Here is a 14,209-nt window from a genome sequence, read left to right on the forward strand (position 1 = left end):
CTAAATTATCTTCCTATTTATGTTTGGGTTGCTTATAATTTGTTATAAGAACCTATAGAGAAGAATATACAAAATTATGGAAAATGTGTTCTAAATTCCACTGGAGTGATTCTTCTTATGTGTAAATTTCTGTTAACATTTCAGATTATTTTCTCATTCTAAATTACCAGAAGTAGAATTGCTGGGTAGATGCCTATGAACATTTTTAAGTCTTTTGTTTCATTATTGCCAGATGGTTTTTCCGTATAGTTTGTACCAGTTTATATTCCTACCGCAGATATTAAGGGAGGCATTTGAAATAAGCCATTCAAAGATACTTAGTTTCTATCCAGGAAAGGTCTAGACAAGAAATAATCATGATAAATCAGGGCTTTTTGAACCTGAGCAATGGTGTCTTATGGGCACATAAGACAACAGTATGATTTCATCTAGAAAAATGCCATATACTGCCCATAACACACAAGCTAGATTATTTGAAAATCAGTGATTCAGTTAGGCCTTTAAAATTTTTCTAAATTGGTCAAAAATAGCTCTGAGAGTAACTTATTCAATTTAATAGATACTGCAGACTTTGGCTCTCAATTATGAAAATTAAAAACAGTATCATTTAAATGTCGATGCTGTATAAACAAGTTTCTTTTAGCGTTTCCCAGACTGTCTTCACAGTAGCCAATATCCAGATTTCATTAGATCCTCACAACAGTGAAAGAAATCTGAAGATAGCTGCCAGTCATACATTCTTAAACTCTTATATCTGTGGTTATAATGAGAAGAAAACCCTGTGAATCATTTGAGACTTCCTTTAAAAAAAAAACAGAATTTACCATTGACTAGTTCCCATATCACAAAAGGCACATCCTTCCCTGATCAAAGTTTGCTTTTGTAGATGAAGCCAACCTATGGGCACTAGATAAGAATGAGTAAACTGGACCCCGTGTTTGTTCAACACCAAGGAATTTGATTCCCTTCTTTACCCAGAGAAGCTGGTTGGGTAGAGGCCAGAGAAAGAACTACTCCAGTCATTCCCAATCCAAAGACTGAGTTCCAAGGGGGATCAGTGTCCCAGTCATCTATAGATGGTGAAACCAACATCCCTGATTGTGGTTTATTGGAGTACAACATATAATTTGTTGTACAACATGTAATTTCTCAATTCCCGTCCTGGGTTTTCCAGAAAGGGAAAACATTCGTGCAAGCAAGAAGGTTTGGTCCAGTAAACAAATTTCTGATCCTGCTTATTCTTAACAAGAGGGATTATTTTCTCCTCTGCAGTTTATTCTGAAGCCTACAGATAGCTTTAGTGACTTGAGAGAGAAGCACTTTGGGCAGGGATCCCGGTGACCTCCTTCTAAGCTGGCCTTAGAATCACAGAAGAGTTTCATTCTGGTCAAGGCTATGAAGCTAGACTGAAGAGAAAATGGGGAGATGGGCATTATGTAAGAGTGGGGTGGTGAGGGATTGGGGAGATTAAGGGCGGGGGATCCCCAGAGGACCCAAAGGGGATTTTTGGATGAAAGTACCTGATTTGACCCAACTAAGTATTTGCTGAGAAAACTGGAGTTGCAGTAGTAAAGATCACTGTCACTCAGCTTCAGTCCTAGAAACTGCTGATGCTGTTAGATTTGGTCCTTAGATTGGCCTGGTGTTCAGCATTTCTACTATTTATTCAGGTCGCAAACCACTTGCTGAGGAAGATGACCTAGTTCTTCTCAAGGTTTTCTCCTCTCTCCCTCTTTCTCCTCCGAGCTTCAGGCAAGAAGAATGAGACTAAAAAGAACAACATTCCAGAACCAAAGGACAGCACTTTGTCCCTTTCATTCTCTCACTAGATCCTGACAATTCTCCTGTATTTTCATTCTTATTCCATGGAAAGAGAAGAGAGAGTCATAGACTTAGGTGAGCTGACAACTAGTGAGCAGCGGTACTAGGAGGGAAACCCAGGTGTCCTCACTGTCACCTCCCAGTGTCTCTTCTGCCACCTGGCTGGCGGATGTGGTCAACTCCCGTGGTCAACTCCCTCGTTGTGTCGGTGGCCCCAACCTGTGGTCCCGTCACTGCTCTCCTGCAGGTCTGGCCCAGAGTCCAGAAGCACAGCTTCCTTGGGCGTGGTGATAAGGGAAGAACTTCCCTTGCCCGCTCTGGTCTCGCCGCCTGGATGGGTGGCGTCAAGAGTAATCACACTGCCTCCAGCAAGGGCATGCTTGCAGCTGGCGCCACAGCCTCACGCCAGCCACACCAGCAAACTCCTCAAACCCACCAGCAACCAAGGCCAAGTAGAAAGCTCAGTAAAGCTGACAAGCCCCAGGACACTCCACTGGACACTTTGCCCCCTTGGGCGTTGGCTGTTTGCTGGAGAAAAGCTTAGGAGGGTTCCAGCTGGAACTCGGCAACAGGAAAAACAGGAAAAAGCTCTTTCTGTTAATTCAAAACAGTTTGGAATCCATTACAGTTCTTCCCAAACTTCCAAGATATGGGGAGGAAATTCACTGGATTTTACAGTATATTTCTCGAGGCCGATTGTCATCGCCATCCTAATGACAGAGAAGCTGTAAATATTGGTGCAGCAGTCACAGATGGCAAGTCATGCAGCCCCTCATTTACCCTCTTGGGTCTGGCTGGGTTATACAAACCTCCTATATAGCAGTTCCTCCTGTTTCCAGCCGTCCCAGCCGTGTTCTTTCTCTGTGAAGCGATTTTGGACAGCTGCTCTTGGAGCGAGCGATCCTGTGCGTTTCTGCTGTTGAGTGGGCAGGGAGCATAGGGTACAGGAAGGGGGAATTGTTCACAGATGTACATCTACAGATCAAGGAAGAGTGGATATTCTGTGACAGTTGGAAAACTCCTAGACCTCTCAGGTCAATACCATGGAGCTCTGTTTCTTACCCTTGGTCCTGACTTATATGTGTATCAATATATACTTTTTAATTTGTTGGAATTAGAATAGAATCAAAGTACAGCACCTGGCCCAGAATAAGTACGAATACATCCTTGTTGAATGAATAGTAATCAAATATTAATAATAATAATAATAATAGCTGCCATTTATTGAATACTTCATTGTGAACCAGAATAGATGCTAAGCACTTTACCTACATTCTGAATCTTTGTTTAATTTTTCCTGCAATTCTAGAAAGTCTCTCATTATCCCCATTTTATAGATGGAGAAAACAGAAGTTTAGAGAGATTAAGCAATTTTCCCAAGGTCACAGAGCTACTAATCGGTGAGGCCAAGGTCTGATCCAATCTGACCTTAAAACGGATGCCCTTTTGTGTATTGAGATGTGGAAGCATCCCAGTTCCTTACCTTGGACTTGGGGTTCTTTGGCAGTTATCAGAAACTACCCATTTCCATATTGCCGCCAAGTATTTTCATCAAGAATTTCCTATTATAGTCCAGATATTACTTCCTGCTTTCCAAAGCCCTTCTCAAGACACCACTTGTACCTGACTGCCTAACAAAATTACACCCCAGGTTTGAGAACTGTTCTGGGACGGAACAGAGCCCAGTGTTAATGCCGAGACTGGTGCTGGTTCTCCCATTTGTTCCGGTAGCACAGCCCCCGTTCGCAGAGCTCCCTGCAAAAGCTGACCATAAGCTTTAAGTACCTAAGTAAATATGTCCGAGCTTAATCAGATACCATCTTATAGCAGGTTCCGATGGAGAGAAGTGGTTGCAGGAAAATTTGTGCGAGAAATTTAAAATTGTTACAATACCTTCCAGTACCTTAATTTCTTCCTGCCCTTCGGAGACAATCCAAACGTCACTCCTCCCATTCATGTGCAAGGAACCCCTCCCTCCAGCTCAGAGAGCAGTAAGGATCGCAGGACAGAGCGGGGGGGGGGGGGGGGGGGGGGGGGGGGGGGGGGGGGGGGGGGGCTCTGGGCTTGTGCGTGTCCATCTCTCCTCCCCATCCCTAACTGCCCTCCAAAATCTTGAGGATAGTGACAGCTCGTGTGTAATCCTTCCATTTTACTGCAAAGCTGTTTCTACCAGTTAGAATGGACAGCCGAGCTCTCCTCTGGAGCAAAAGATAGAGGGCACGTGCCTGAGTGGGCCTGTGCTGTTCTTGAGGAAACCCCAGCTCAGGGGGCCTCTGATTCTCCACAGCCCAGTGGCCCCCATGTCTTCATTGTCTGTTGGCATCATCCTTACTAGTTAACTGGGGGGAGACAAAACCAAAAATATTTGAAAACTGAGGTATTAAAAATACTGTGAAGAACAAGAGGCCAACTTTCTTCCATTCTCCTGTGGCAGTTAAATATTCAGCTACTTTATCCGTACAGTGTTTTTGGACAAGACTTAGGCTGGGGTCTGAGTGGTAAAAGTTGTTTTTCTGACTGTTCTCGTGATATTGAGAATAAACACAGACATCTGATTTCTCATGTGACTCAGCCTTGAGCAGGGCAGTTGAAGAGTGTTGATTACATGGTTCATATCTCCCATCTGGCCCATGATTGTGTCAGAGAGTACCTGCCTTCATTTATTAATTGAAAACTATTGAATGGGCACCTGCTCCGTGTCTGCATGGTGTATGGCACTGCTCTCTTCGCCTGCTGTTCTGGTCCCCCCACTGTGCTGCCGTGACCAGCGGGCAGATCCTGTCAGGTGGCCGGGATGGCTTTGAGTAATGACTCAGTGTGGGTTATCTAGAAATGTCCCATTAGTTCACTCTTCTCATAACCTCACAGACTTGGTTTAGACAGAGGGAGGTATATTTATAAGTTCTCAGCTGGCACCCAAATTCTCAAAACCAGAGAATTGGGGGTGGGGGTGGGTAGGGAGAAGAGAAACACACTAGAATCATCTGAGAAACTTAAACTACACACAGTCGCGTGCACGCACACAGAGGCTTTTGTCATTTGTGGAACATTGAAGCATCATTGAAGCATCTGTGACTGCTTCAGAGATAAAATCCCCTCCTCACCCCAGGCCTGGTAGGCTGGGATCATTCGCTGTACTTGACCTCAGAGACAGACATGGGCTTGAAAGCCAAACTGCTGAGTCATTCCTGTCCCCACACCAGCATCTTGGAAGAGGCTCAGTCAGCCAGTCAGTGGGCCGCTTCGGGGAGCACTTTATCATTTCGGGTTCTCACAATGTGTGTTTAAACTCTGGGTGACCCCAGGCAGACTTCCAGACTGGCACGGCACTCAGACAGATCCTCCGCAAGTGAGGAAGAGTGAAACCGGCCCTGGTTCCAGAGGCCGGCGCAGGTGGTGAGGAGCCCCGCGCTCCCGGGGAGAGCGCGTGCCCCCAGGGTCCCGCCGCGTCACCCATCGGTGGACCAGGAGAGGCAGGATGGGGCGGTGGGGGACTGTGGGCTCCCCAAACCCCGCACCCCACCACTTCCTAGATGTGTGACTTCAGGCCGTTATTTACCTGCCTGAGCCTGAATTCCTTATCAGTTCTGTAAGTAAATGAAAGAACATTATGTGAAGCCTCTGGCACAATGCCTGGGACGTGGTAAGCACACAAGAAATGCTCGTTTTCCCTCTTCCCTGTACTGTATAACGTGAAGGAGCTCCACACAACCCTGCCAGTCAGATTGCTTGAAATTTCACCAATAGCATTCTTAAAATCCCTTAGCACCATATAAATACTCCTAAGGAGATAGCAGCTAATCCCTGTATCAGCTATCACTTTAAGGGGATTAGCTGTGGATTGAGAACAAAACCCCGAGGGACAGAGATACTGGAGGGAGGGGAGGGAGGGGAGAACTCTGGGCCCTGCTGCCCCTGAAGGAGGCGCCGACGAGCAGGAGTGTGGTGGGGAATTCTGTAAAGTTTGGGGCACATTATGTGTTAAGAAGTCATACTTAGAGGTTGGAGATCACGCCTATGTTTTGAGATCACAGGTTCTTCTCCAAGAGGTTGCAAAGGAAGACGTGGGGGGAGGGGAGAGGTGCAGAGAACAAATCCTTGGCCACTTTTTATTTTGTTGACTCCCTTTGGTTTGCCGTTGGCATTTCTAGAGGTTGAGGAAGCAAGGGAGAGTCGTTGGATTCGGAGCATGAGTGTGTCAGGCGTGATGGGGGAGAAGAAAGCACTCTCCATCTTTCCACTCAAGCCTGGTTCCTCTACCTCCCAGTCTTGATCAGAGCTGGTGTGGGACACAGAAGGGGCAGAAATTTATCTGCATCCCTCGGCTTGAGGGGGGCCCACTGCTCCCCTGGGAGGGACACGGGGAAGGGGAGCAAACCATGGGGCTGAGCTTCACTTGAGTGACCACAAATGACCAGAATGAGGGGACCCAAACCCCTGGTGAAAGGAGGTAGGAAAGATGGGACTTCCCAAGGGCAGGACGGAAGTCTCCGGTCCCGTTTCCATTCTGAAAGAGCTGGAAATAAAAGGGGCCCCACGCTCCGTTCACAGCAGGTGCCGTTGAGAGATGCAACGAGCTTTGAACGCTGCAGAGAGGAAGCGCTGTCCACCTTGTTACCAGATACTTTTGTGTTCTGTGCTGTAGGTGGGGAGGTGGCTTTTGGAGGTGGTAGTTGAGCGTTTGAGGTAAGGGGACTTGGTGTGCAATTGCTACTTAATGGGCAGATAAAAGAAAATATGGCCTGGGCTTGGTTTCATTGTGGTGGTCATCCGCGCCCTCCATCCTAGCCAAATAGTACATGTCATTGCTGTGTCATTTTGCGGTTGTCATTTGGACACAGACAGAGAAAGCATTTATTTAACTGTTGTTTAACAGGGATATGTTAGAACGGGACCACTTCAGAGGGAAGGACTCCACTAGCCACACGTGCATTCGCGGCAGACATGATTGTCACCGATGATCTTTATCTGTTCAGTACAAGATCTCTGTTCTGTTGTTCCCTTTCCCTGATAGCAGCCATCAACCACATTTCTCCCCAAATCATCCATTGTTCACACTTCTGATTAATTTCGGCTGGCCTTGCTAGGATTCTAGACACCACATCCCCAGCAAGGTGCAGTCCCAGGAGTGGAAAGGGAAAAGCATCTAGAAGGCAGGGTGGAGAAGAAGGGAGCAATTAAGGGAGAAAGAATAGGAAAGATACAGAGAAGACCCAAGAGCATCGCAGCAATGAGAGGAGGAGAAAGAAAAGAGGCACGTTGGATTGTACTGTTCACTAGTGCAAATAGAAATAGCTAACTTCCCATGTGTCAGACGCTGCTCTGAGCACTTTCCATCTAGTAACTCATTTCATCCTCTTGACAATACTGCGAGCTAGATTACTGTCATGTCTCCATCTTTTAAATGAGGAAACCAAGGTACAGAGAGGTTAAGGAACTCGCCCGAGACTACCCAGCAAGTAAGCTACCTCAGGCCAAGGCAATCGGAGTCTCTCAGGATGGGACCCAGGTATAAGTTTGCGTGTTTTTAATTTCCCCATATGATTTCAGTGTGGAGGCAGAGTTGAGAATCAAGCCTGCACTCAGTCAAGCCCCGGTTCAAATTTAAATATGAAAAGAACATGTGAAACTTTCTTAGGTTATTTTCTCTTAGAGGTAGGATGGTGGGAGGGAATTGCTACAGGCCATACCAGTTTACCAAAGACAGACTTGGATGAATTCAGAGTTTTGCCTAATGCGCCCCATGATCCTGATGGTTAGATCAGAAAAGGACCGCAGAATCCCTAACACCATCTCTAAGGAAGAAGTGAATTTAGGCTCGGGGGCTTCTCTGTTTCATCATTGTTCTCAGTCTTGCTTACATGTGTTCAACTACAGGAATGAGAACTTGCCCAAAACCCCAAACGTGTATCTGCATCAGGAATCATTTTCTCATGCTCCTGAATTTATGCTCTACCAATAACAGCTCAGAAACCTCCCATTTCCCAACTGCATACATGCCACCCCACCCCTGCTTACGCTCCGGACCCCATTCCTGTGGAAACTGCCTCTATCTGAACAAACACAGAGAATAGTAATATGTTATAAAGCTCCTTTACCTAACTCCTTCTAACCATGACCTTAGGAAAGAAACACCACTGTTGCCTTGAAAATTCAGCCAAAACCCAGAAAGATAAGATGACTTGTCCAAAGTCACATGGAAGCTAAGTGGAGGAGAGATGAGATCAAGTCTTCAGTTCCCAAATCCACTCCTCTTTTTAACACATCTGTGAACTTAGGAAGCAATGGAATAAAAGGAAATTGGGGAGCAAGAGTAAAAGGAAGTGAAATGCAAAGTGCGAGCTCCCGGGAGCTCCACCTCCCTTCAGTTTCAGCCCACACCTGAGCTAAGTTCTTCCATTGCCTTCGGATCAATTTACAGCTGCCCAGCTATCAGACTTCTTTTTCCTAAATGCCCTGGGTACAATCCTTTTCAGATTTGTCTCCATCAGAAAGAAATCCAATAGGAAAAGACTGGGAACAGCATGACAGCAGCAACTAGAAAAGAAACAAAACCACGCGCTTTGGTTTTTCTGCATCTCCTTCAGGAGATGCCTCTGTGGCCATCTGGTTCCCTAACTGAGACCCCTCCTGAGAAAATCTGGTCTAGGGAAATGCCTGGCCCAGGTGGGCAGATCCCAGGAGGGTCCAGAGAATTTGAATCTGCTTCAGATAAGCTCTTCACTTAACAGAACCAGATCTGGATAAGATGGGAGCTTTGTAGATTTGCCCACAATCAACAGTGCTCTCTAATCAATTCCAGCGCTGCACGATGGGGACCGGAAAGGTTTCTTTCCCAATTCTTTGCAGCCTGGGGAGTAAGGAACCGGTAATTGACTCCAGCTTCCTCGAGTGTTGGGTCCTGGAGCCTGAGTCAGCACGCACTTTCCCAAAAGGGCTTTCTAGGCAACCTAGGGCCAATGAAGAGGGTCCCTTGACCCTGATCCTATTCCAGACCCCAACTCTAACCCTCAGCAAGGTGTAGGGAGAGGACCTCAGACCAGCCTTCTAAGAACAATACCTTAGCAGGCCCTGGGCCGATGGGAAAGGGAGAGGGAAGAGAAGGGACCCAGGACGGCTGGGTCTTTAGACAGATTTCTATGGCACGTTTGTGGTGCCCAGCTTAGCTCAGTAAGTGTTCAAGTGTGAGCAGAAGGAAAGTGGAAAGAGAAAGACAGGCAGGGGAAGCAGGGAAGGTCTTGGCGCTGACTGGAGGGTAAAGGGTGGGGACAAGCCTGACAAATCCCTTTTGCCCTTGACCCTAGGGAGTGCTTAAGACCAAAGGAAGCTTTTTTGCTTTTTAAATAAGCCAAATGTTTTAAGTTTAATGTGTAAGCCTGTTGATATACTTTTCTAATTAGATTTTGAGTTAATTTCCCCAGTTTAATTATGTGACTTTTGTAAAGGGAATTACAAATAAGAATAAAGCTTACAACTTTTGAACTAGGGTCTTAGAGATATCTCTCTAATCCAGTCCTTTTCGTTTACAGAGGAGAAAATTGAGGCGCAGTGAACTTGATCAGTTTGCCCAAGGTCACAGAGCTGGTTAGTGAGAGACCTAAAAGTAGAACAGACCACTTTCCCACTCTCCTGCACTCCATTCTTGCCTTGACTGAGGCTCAGTAAGGGCGACAGTGGGACAGATCTGTAAATGATCTAACTTGTCACTAGAGAAAATATAAATCAGTGGCCACAAAATTTCAGCCAAACTTCATCTGTCACATCATAAAAAATAACTTGCCAAAGAGAGGTTTGAAAATCCAAACCAGATCCTTCTCCACTCCTAGAGGGAACAGTTCCATTGTACTGCACGGCAGCCAAGTGTTTCCAGCAAGCCCGATCCGCTGCATTTGAGGGTTTGCTTGTTTGAACTGTCACGATAAATGAAACCTAGTAGATTAACATAATCTCCTCTGCAGAAGTTCTGACCCCACGGATGCTGCTCTAGAGGAAGGAGGAAGGAGAAAAGGCTCTGAGGAGCCCGGGCCCCAGTGAGCAGCGGGTCTGCACAAGGGTGTGGGGTCCCAGGCCACAGAGGAGCCACACCGACGCCTCGACACAAAATGCTGCCACTGCCAATGCACATGCGTTTGCTGTCCAGTCCAGGCCTTTGAAATCTGGCACGTCTGTTCAGGGGGAGGATCGGCAACCATTAAACCCAAGGCACCAATCCAGGATCTGGTTTTCCTTGAAGTGTCAGGGGGTTTCATTATTGCATAGCAACTGTGAGAAAGGACAACTCCTCCAGGGGTGTGATTCTCTAGGCCAGGACTAAATCATCTGTTTCATTCTCAGAAGCTGAGATTCTTGCTAATGTTTCCAAAATTAAGTGCTGAAATTTAAAAAAAAAAAAAAATTACTCCAGTCAATGGGAGATGTTAAAGAAGTTGAGGGGAGAAAATCAAACTACAGGTAACTTTCTGTCTGTAATTTAAAAAAAGAAAAAAGAAAAAAAAATGTAAGAGCATGTTTAGAGTTCCGACAATCCCACCTGAGATCATTCTCACATTGCTCTCCTGTGTCTCACCTCAGCGGCTAAAGGTTGCTCGAGTTTACTGAATACAGGAAAACGCTATTTCCGGAGGCTTCTTTGTGCATTGATCCTGCCTTCAGGCTTGTTCACCAACCAGAAGAACTGTACTTTTCAATTCAGGACTCTTGGCTAGAAAAGCCTTCTCACTCATAAACTCAGCCAACTGAGTGCTTCCTGTGTTTCCACTGGAGCCTCAGAGATGATCAAGACATAGTCTCTGCCCTCTGATCTCTCGTGGCCAAGTAGGGGAGATAAACAAGAAAATCAGTACCTATAATACAAGGTAATAAGAGTTATTACAAGGTAATAAGAGTATAGCATTCGGAATCAGATTGAAATTTCAGCAGTGCTGTTTACTAGCAAGTGGCAGATCTTGGGCAGGATTTAACTCCTTTCTCTAAATCTTCATTTTCCCCTCCTTAAAGCACTGACCTCATGGAGTTATTGTGGAGATTAAATGATATATTGTATATAAAGCCCTCAGTACAATTTTTGGGAAATGATAACCACTCAATAAATGTAATCTACTAGGACAGTAGCAATTGAGGTGTCTGTAGGATGCTATGAGGACCAGAGAAACGGGATTGGAAGAACGGGGGCAAGGAAGGGATGATCTCCAGGAAGGCTCCAGGACATAAGGACACGGGCTAGATTTTGAAGAGTAGGTTGAAGTCAGTAGGATGGTTGGAGGGAAGGTGAGACTGCTCCCGGCAGGAGGAACAGAACGTGCCTAAGCACAGTTATGACAGAATGTAGGATGTTTGAGGGACTTTGTGTAGAAAGGGCTTAAGCAAAGGCACAATGATAAACGGAGGCAAGACAATGAGGAACATTAAAAAGGGAAGTAAAAACTTTTATACGGTGCTTTAGTTTACAGTGAAGGGGAGAAGAGTTAAAATGAGAAAAAGAGGGTGATTGGCCTTCAAGAGCTAAAATTTGGAATCAGTACAAGGTATCAAGTGAGTGACCTGAATGTCATACGTAATCTCTGCGCCCCTCTGCTGAGCCTTAATGAGAAAACCTTATATTCTAACCAAACTTAGAAATTAGAAAAAACAAAAACAAACACTCAGACTTTCCACTTGGAAATCTAAAAACATGTCTCTATATAACTCTTAGATTAAAAGTGAAATCAAAATAGTAAAACAGACTATTTAGAAAAGAACTGTGAGAGTATGATTTACCAAAGCCTATGGGGTGAAACAAAAGTGACCCTCAGAGGAAATTTTAGAGAAATTTTAACCTCATCTATCAGAAAATAAGAAATACTGAAACTAAGTGAATTAAGCATTCAACCCAAGAAATGAGAAAAAGAGGAAAGAAAAAAAAAAACCTAAAGAAAGTTAAAAGAATGAATTAGCTAAATTGAAAACAAAAGGCAATTTTCAAAAACAGAGTTGATCAGTAAAACCAGAAGTTGTGCTTTTTTAAAAAGCAAAAAATAGATAAGCCTTTGGCAAGTCAAAGTTTTAAGTGAGACAGTACACAAATAAAGAGCATTAAGTTAAAGGAGGTATATATAAAAATAATAAAAGAGATTCAGATTCTAAGAGAATATTATATACAACTTTATTCCAATATAAATTACTAAAATTTTCCTTTATAAGTAGTAGAAAACCTGAATAAATTAAAAGCTATAGGAGGAAAATTAAAGATAGTTAAAGATTTACCACCAGGCTCAGATGGTTCTGCAAATAAATTCCAAGAAACCATCAAGGAATAGATCATCACTACATAGAAACAGAAGTAAAACTTCTCAACTCAGTCTATAAGACTAGTTAACATTTATTACCAAAATAGGCAAAAGGTAGCACACACACAAAAAAAGACTCTGGACCAATCTCACAAATTTAAAAACCCTAAATAAAATATTAGCAAACAAATGCAAGAGTATAAGAAAATCTATTAATGTAATTCACTACACTAGATTAAGATAAAACCATATGGTCATCACTCTAGGTAGAAAAACTTTAAAACATTTGATGAAATGCAACAACATTCCTGACTAAAACAAATTAAACACTTTAAAACTATTGGAGAGCCAGGAGAAAAACCTATCCACCATAATCCAGTAAACATCATACTTGTGGTAAACCAGTAGAAGCATTTCCTTCAAGGTTAGGAATAAAACAAGAATGCCTCCCAACACTACTATTATTTAATACCATACTAGCGACATTAGCCAATGCAGTATGGCAAGAAAAAGAAATGAGAACTATAAACACTGGAAAAGAAGAAATAAATAAAACTATGATTATTTGCAGATGCAATTGTCTGTCCAAAAAATTTTTTAAATCCGTGATAAAAAACTATTTGAATTGACAAGAGTGAAACTGGAATAGATTCAATATAACAAAGCCAATCATTTTTTTCTAAACATCAGCAGGGATACATTAGAAAATGTGATGAAAAAGAAGTATAGAATACAAGAAAGTAAAGAAGTAAAAGTAAAGAAGAATACTAGAAAGTATTTAAGGTTGAATCTAAAAAGAGCTACATGAAGCAAAAACATTAAAAACTTAAAAGTAATTTAAGCTCGCCATTTAAAAGTTCAAATAAGGAAAAGTATAAAGAAGAAAGTGAAAATTACCTGCAACCTCACTAATCAGAAGAAGCCTATGTTAAAATTTGGTCTGTCTTTCCCAAGTGTAACAGTATTTGAAAACTATGTCTTGTCTCTTTGAAAATGCATGAGCTATATTAAGCAAAAAGAAGACAAAGTTTGTGTTAAAAGTGTATTTAAAGTAGTGGTAAGAAAATAAGTAGAGGTTATAAAACATAGACTCATCAGGACGGAACAGAAGTTGAAAATGAGATTTCTGAGCGAGTAGAAACATGCCAGCAGAAGAGTCCCCCGTCTGGTGAGACAGTTGCCTTGCCACCCTCTTCTGTCAACTGGTCACACAGATTTAGTCTTGGCCAGGAAGAGAACGGCCCTGGAAAGAGCTTTGATAGTCTTGGTTTTCATTCCATTCTCTTTGTATGCAGTTCTTGCCCACTATCTGCTTTCCCTTTCTCCATACCCTATTTTAGAACCAAAGCAAAACCAACAAAAAGTGAGTTGTTTGGCTGAATATGCCTCAGATGTGGAGCCAGGGAATTTTGTAACTGAACCTGCTGTTCTGTCTTCCATTTCTGCTCCCCCAGACCGCCCCGGTTTGCTGAATGTGAAACCCATTGAGGACATACAAGACAACTTGCTGCAAGCCTTGGAGCTGCAGCTCAAGCTGAACCACCCCGAGTCCTCTCAGCTCTTTGCCAAGTTGCTCCAGAAAATGACAGACCTCAGACAGATTGTGACAGAACATGTGCAGCTGTTGCAAGTAATAAAGAAAACAGAGACGGACATGAGTCTTCACCCGCTTCTACAGGAAATATACAAGGACTTGTATTAGCAGAGAAGTCCGAGTTCACTGACAACATTTTCCTTCTTCCAATTGCACTATTATTTTGAGGGAAAAATCTGACACCTAAAAAATTACTGTGAAAAAGCATTTGAAAAAGAAAAGGTTTTAGAATAATAGATCTATTTTATGCATATTGTTTATAAAGATACATTTACAATTTACTTTTAATATTAAAAATTATTACATCATGAAATTGCTGTTGTATTTGAAGACTGAGTCTGCTGTGTTCCCCACTCCACCCTCCAGGCTTTTTTTCCTTTTATCTCCTCCCCCTTCCTTCCTTCCTTCCTTTTCTTTTTCCTTTCTTTCGTACACATGTGAAACACTATGAATGGAATTGCTGATCAATTTTCATTCTCAGTCAAATAATTTTTTATACTCAATTTACAACTTTTCTGAACCTTCTATC

The 14,209-nt window shown here is 43.3% G+C and overlaps 1 protein-coding gene across 2 annotated transcripts in view; it reads left to right on the forward strand.

Annotated features, from left to right (window-relative positions):
* PPARG (peroxisome proliferator activated receptor gamma) overlaps positions 1-13,996 on the forward strand; it is a 128,251-nt gene extending 114,255 nt beyond the window's left edge. The window contains exon 8 of one of the 2 annotated variants that reach the window (XM_036869003.1): positions 13,541-13,996. In XM_036869003.1, the coding sequence (XP_036724898.1) occupies positions 13,541-13,788 (248 nt within the window). In that variant the 3' untranslated portion in view covers positions 13,789-13,996. The remainder of the gene's footprint in view (positions 1-13,540) is intronic. The other variant, XM_036869004.1, reaches the window with a different exon arrangement.
* Positions 13,997-14,209: the final 213 nt, after the last annotated feature.

Source organism: Balaenoptera musculus, chromosome 11, assembly GCF_009873245.2.
Source record: "Balaenoptera musculus isolate JJ_BM4_2016_0621 chromosome 11, mBalMus1.pri.v3, whole genome shotgun sequence".
Taxonomy (NCBI): Eukaryota; Metazoa; Chordata; class Mammalia; order Artiodactyla; family Balaenopteridae; genus Balaenoptera; species Balaenoptera musculus.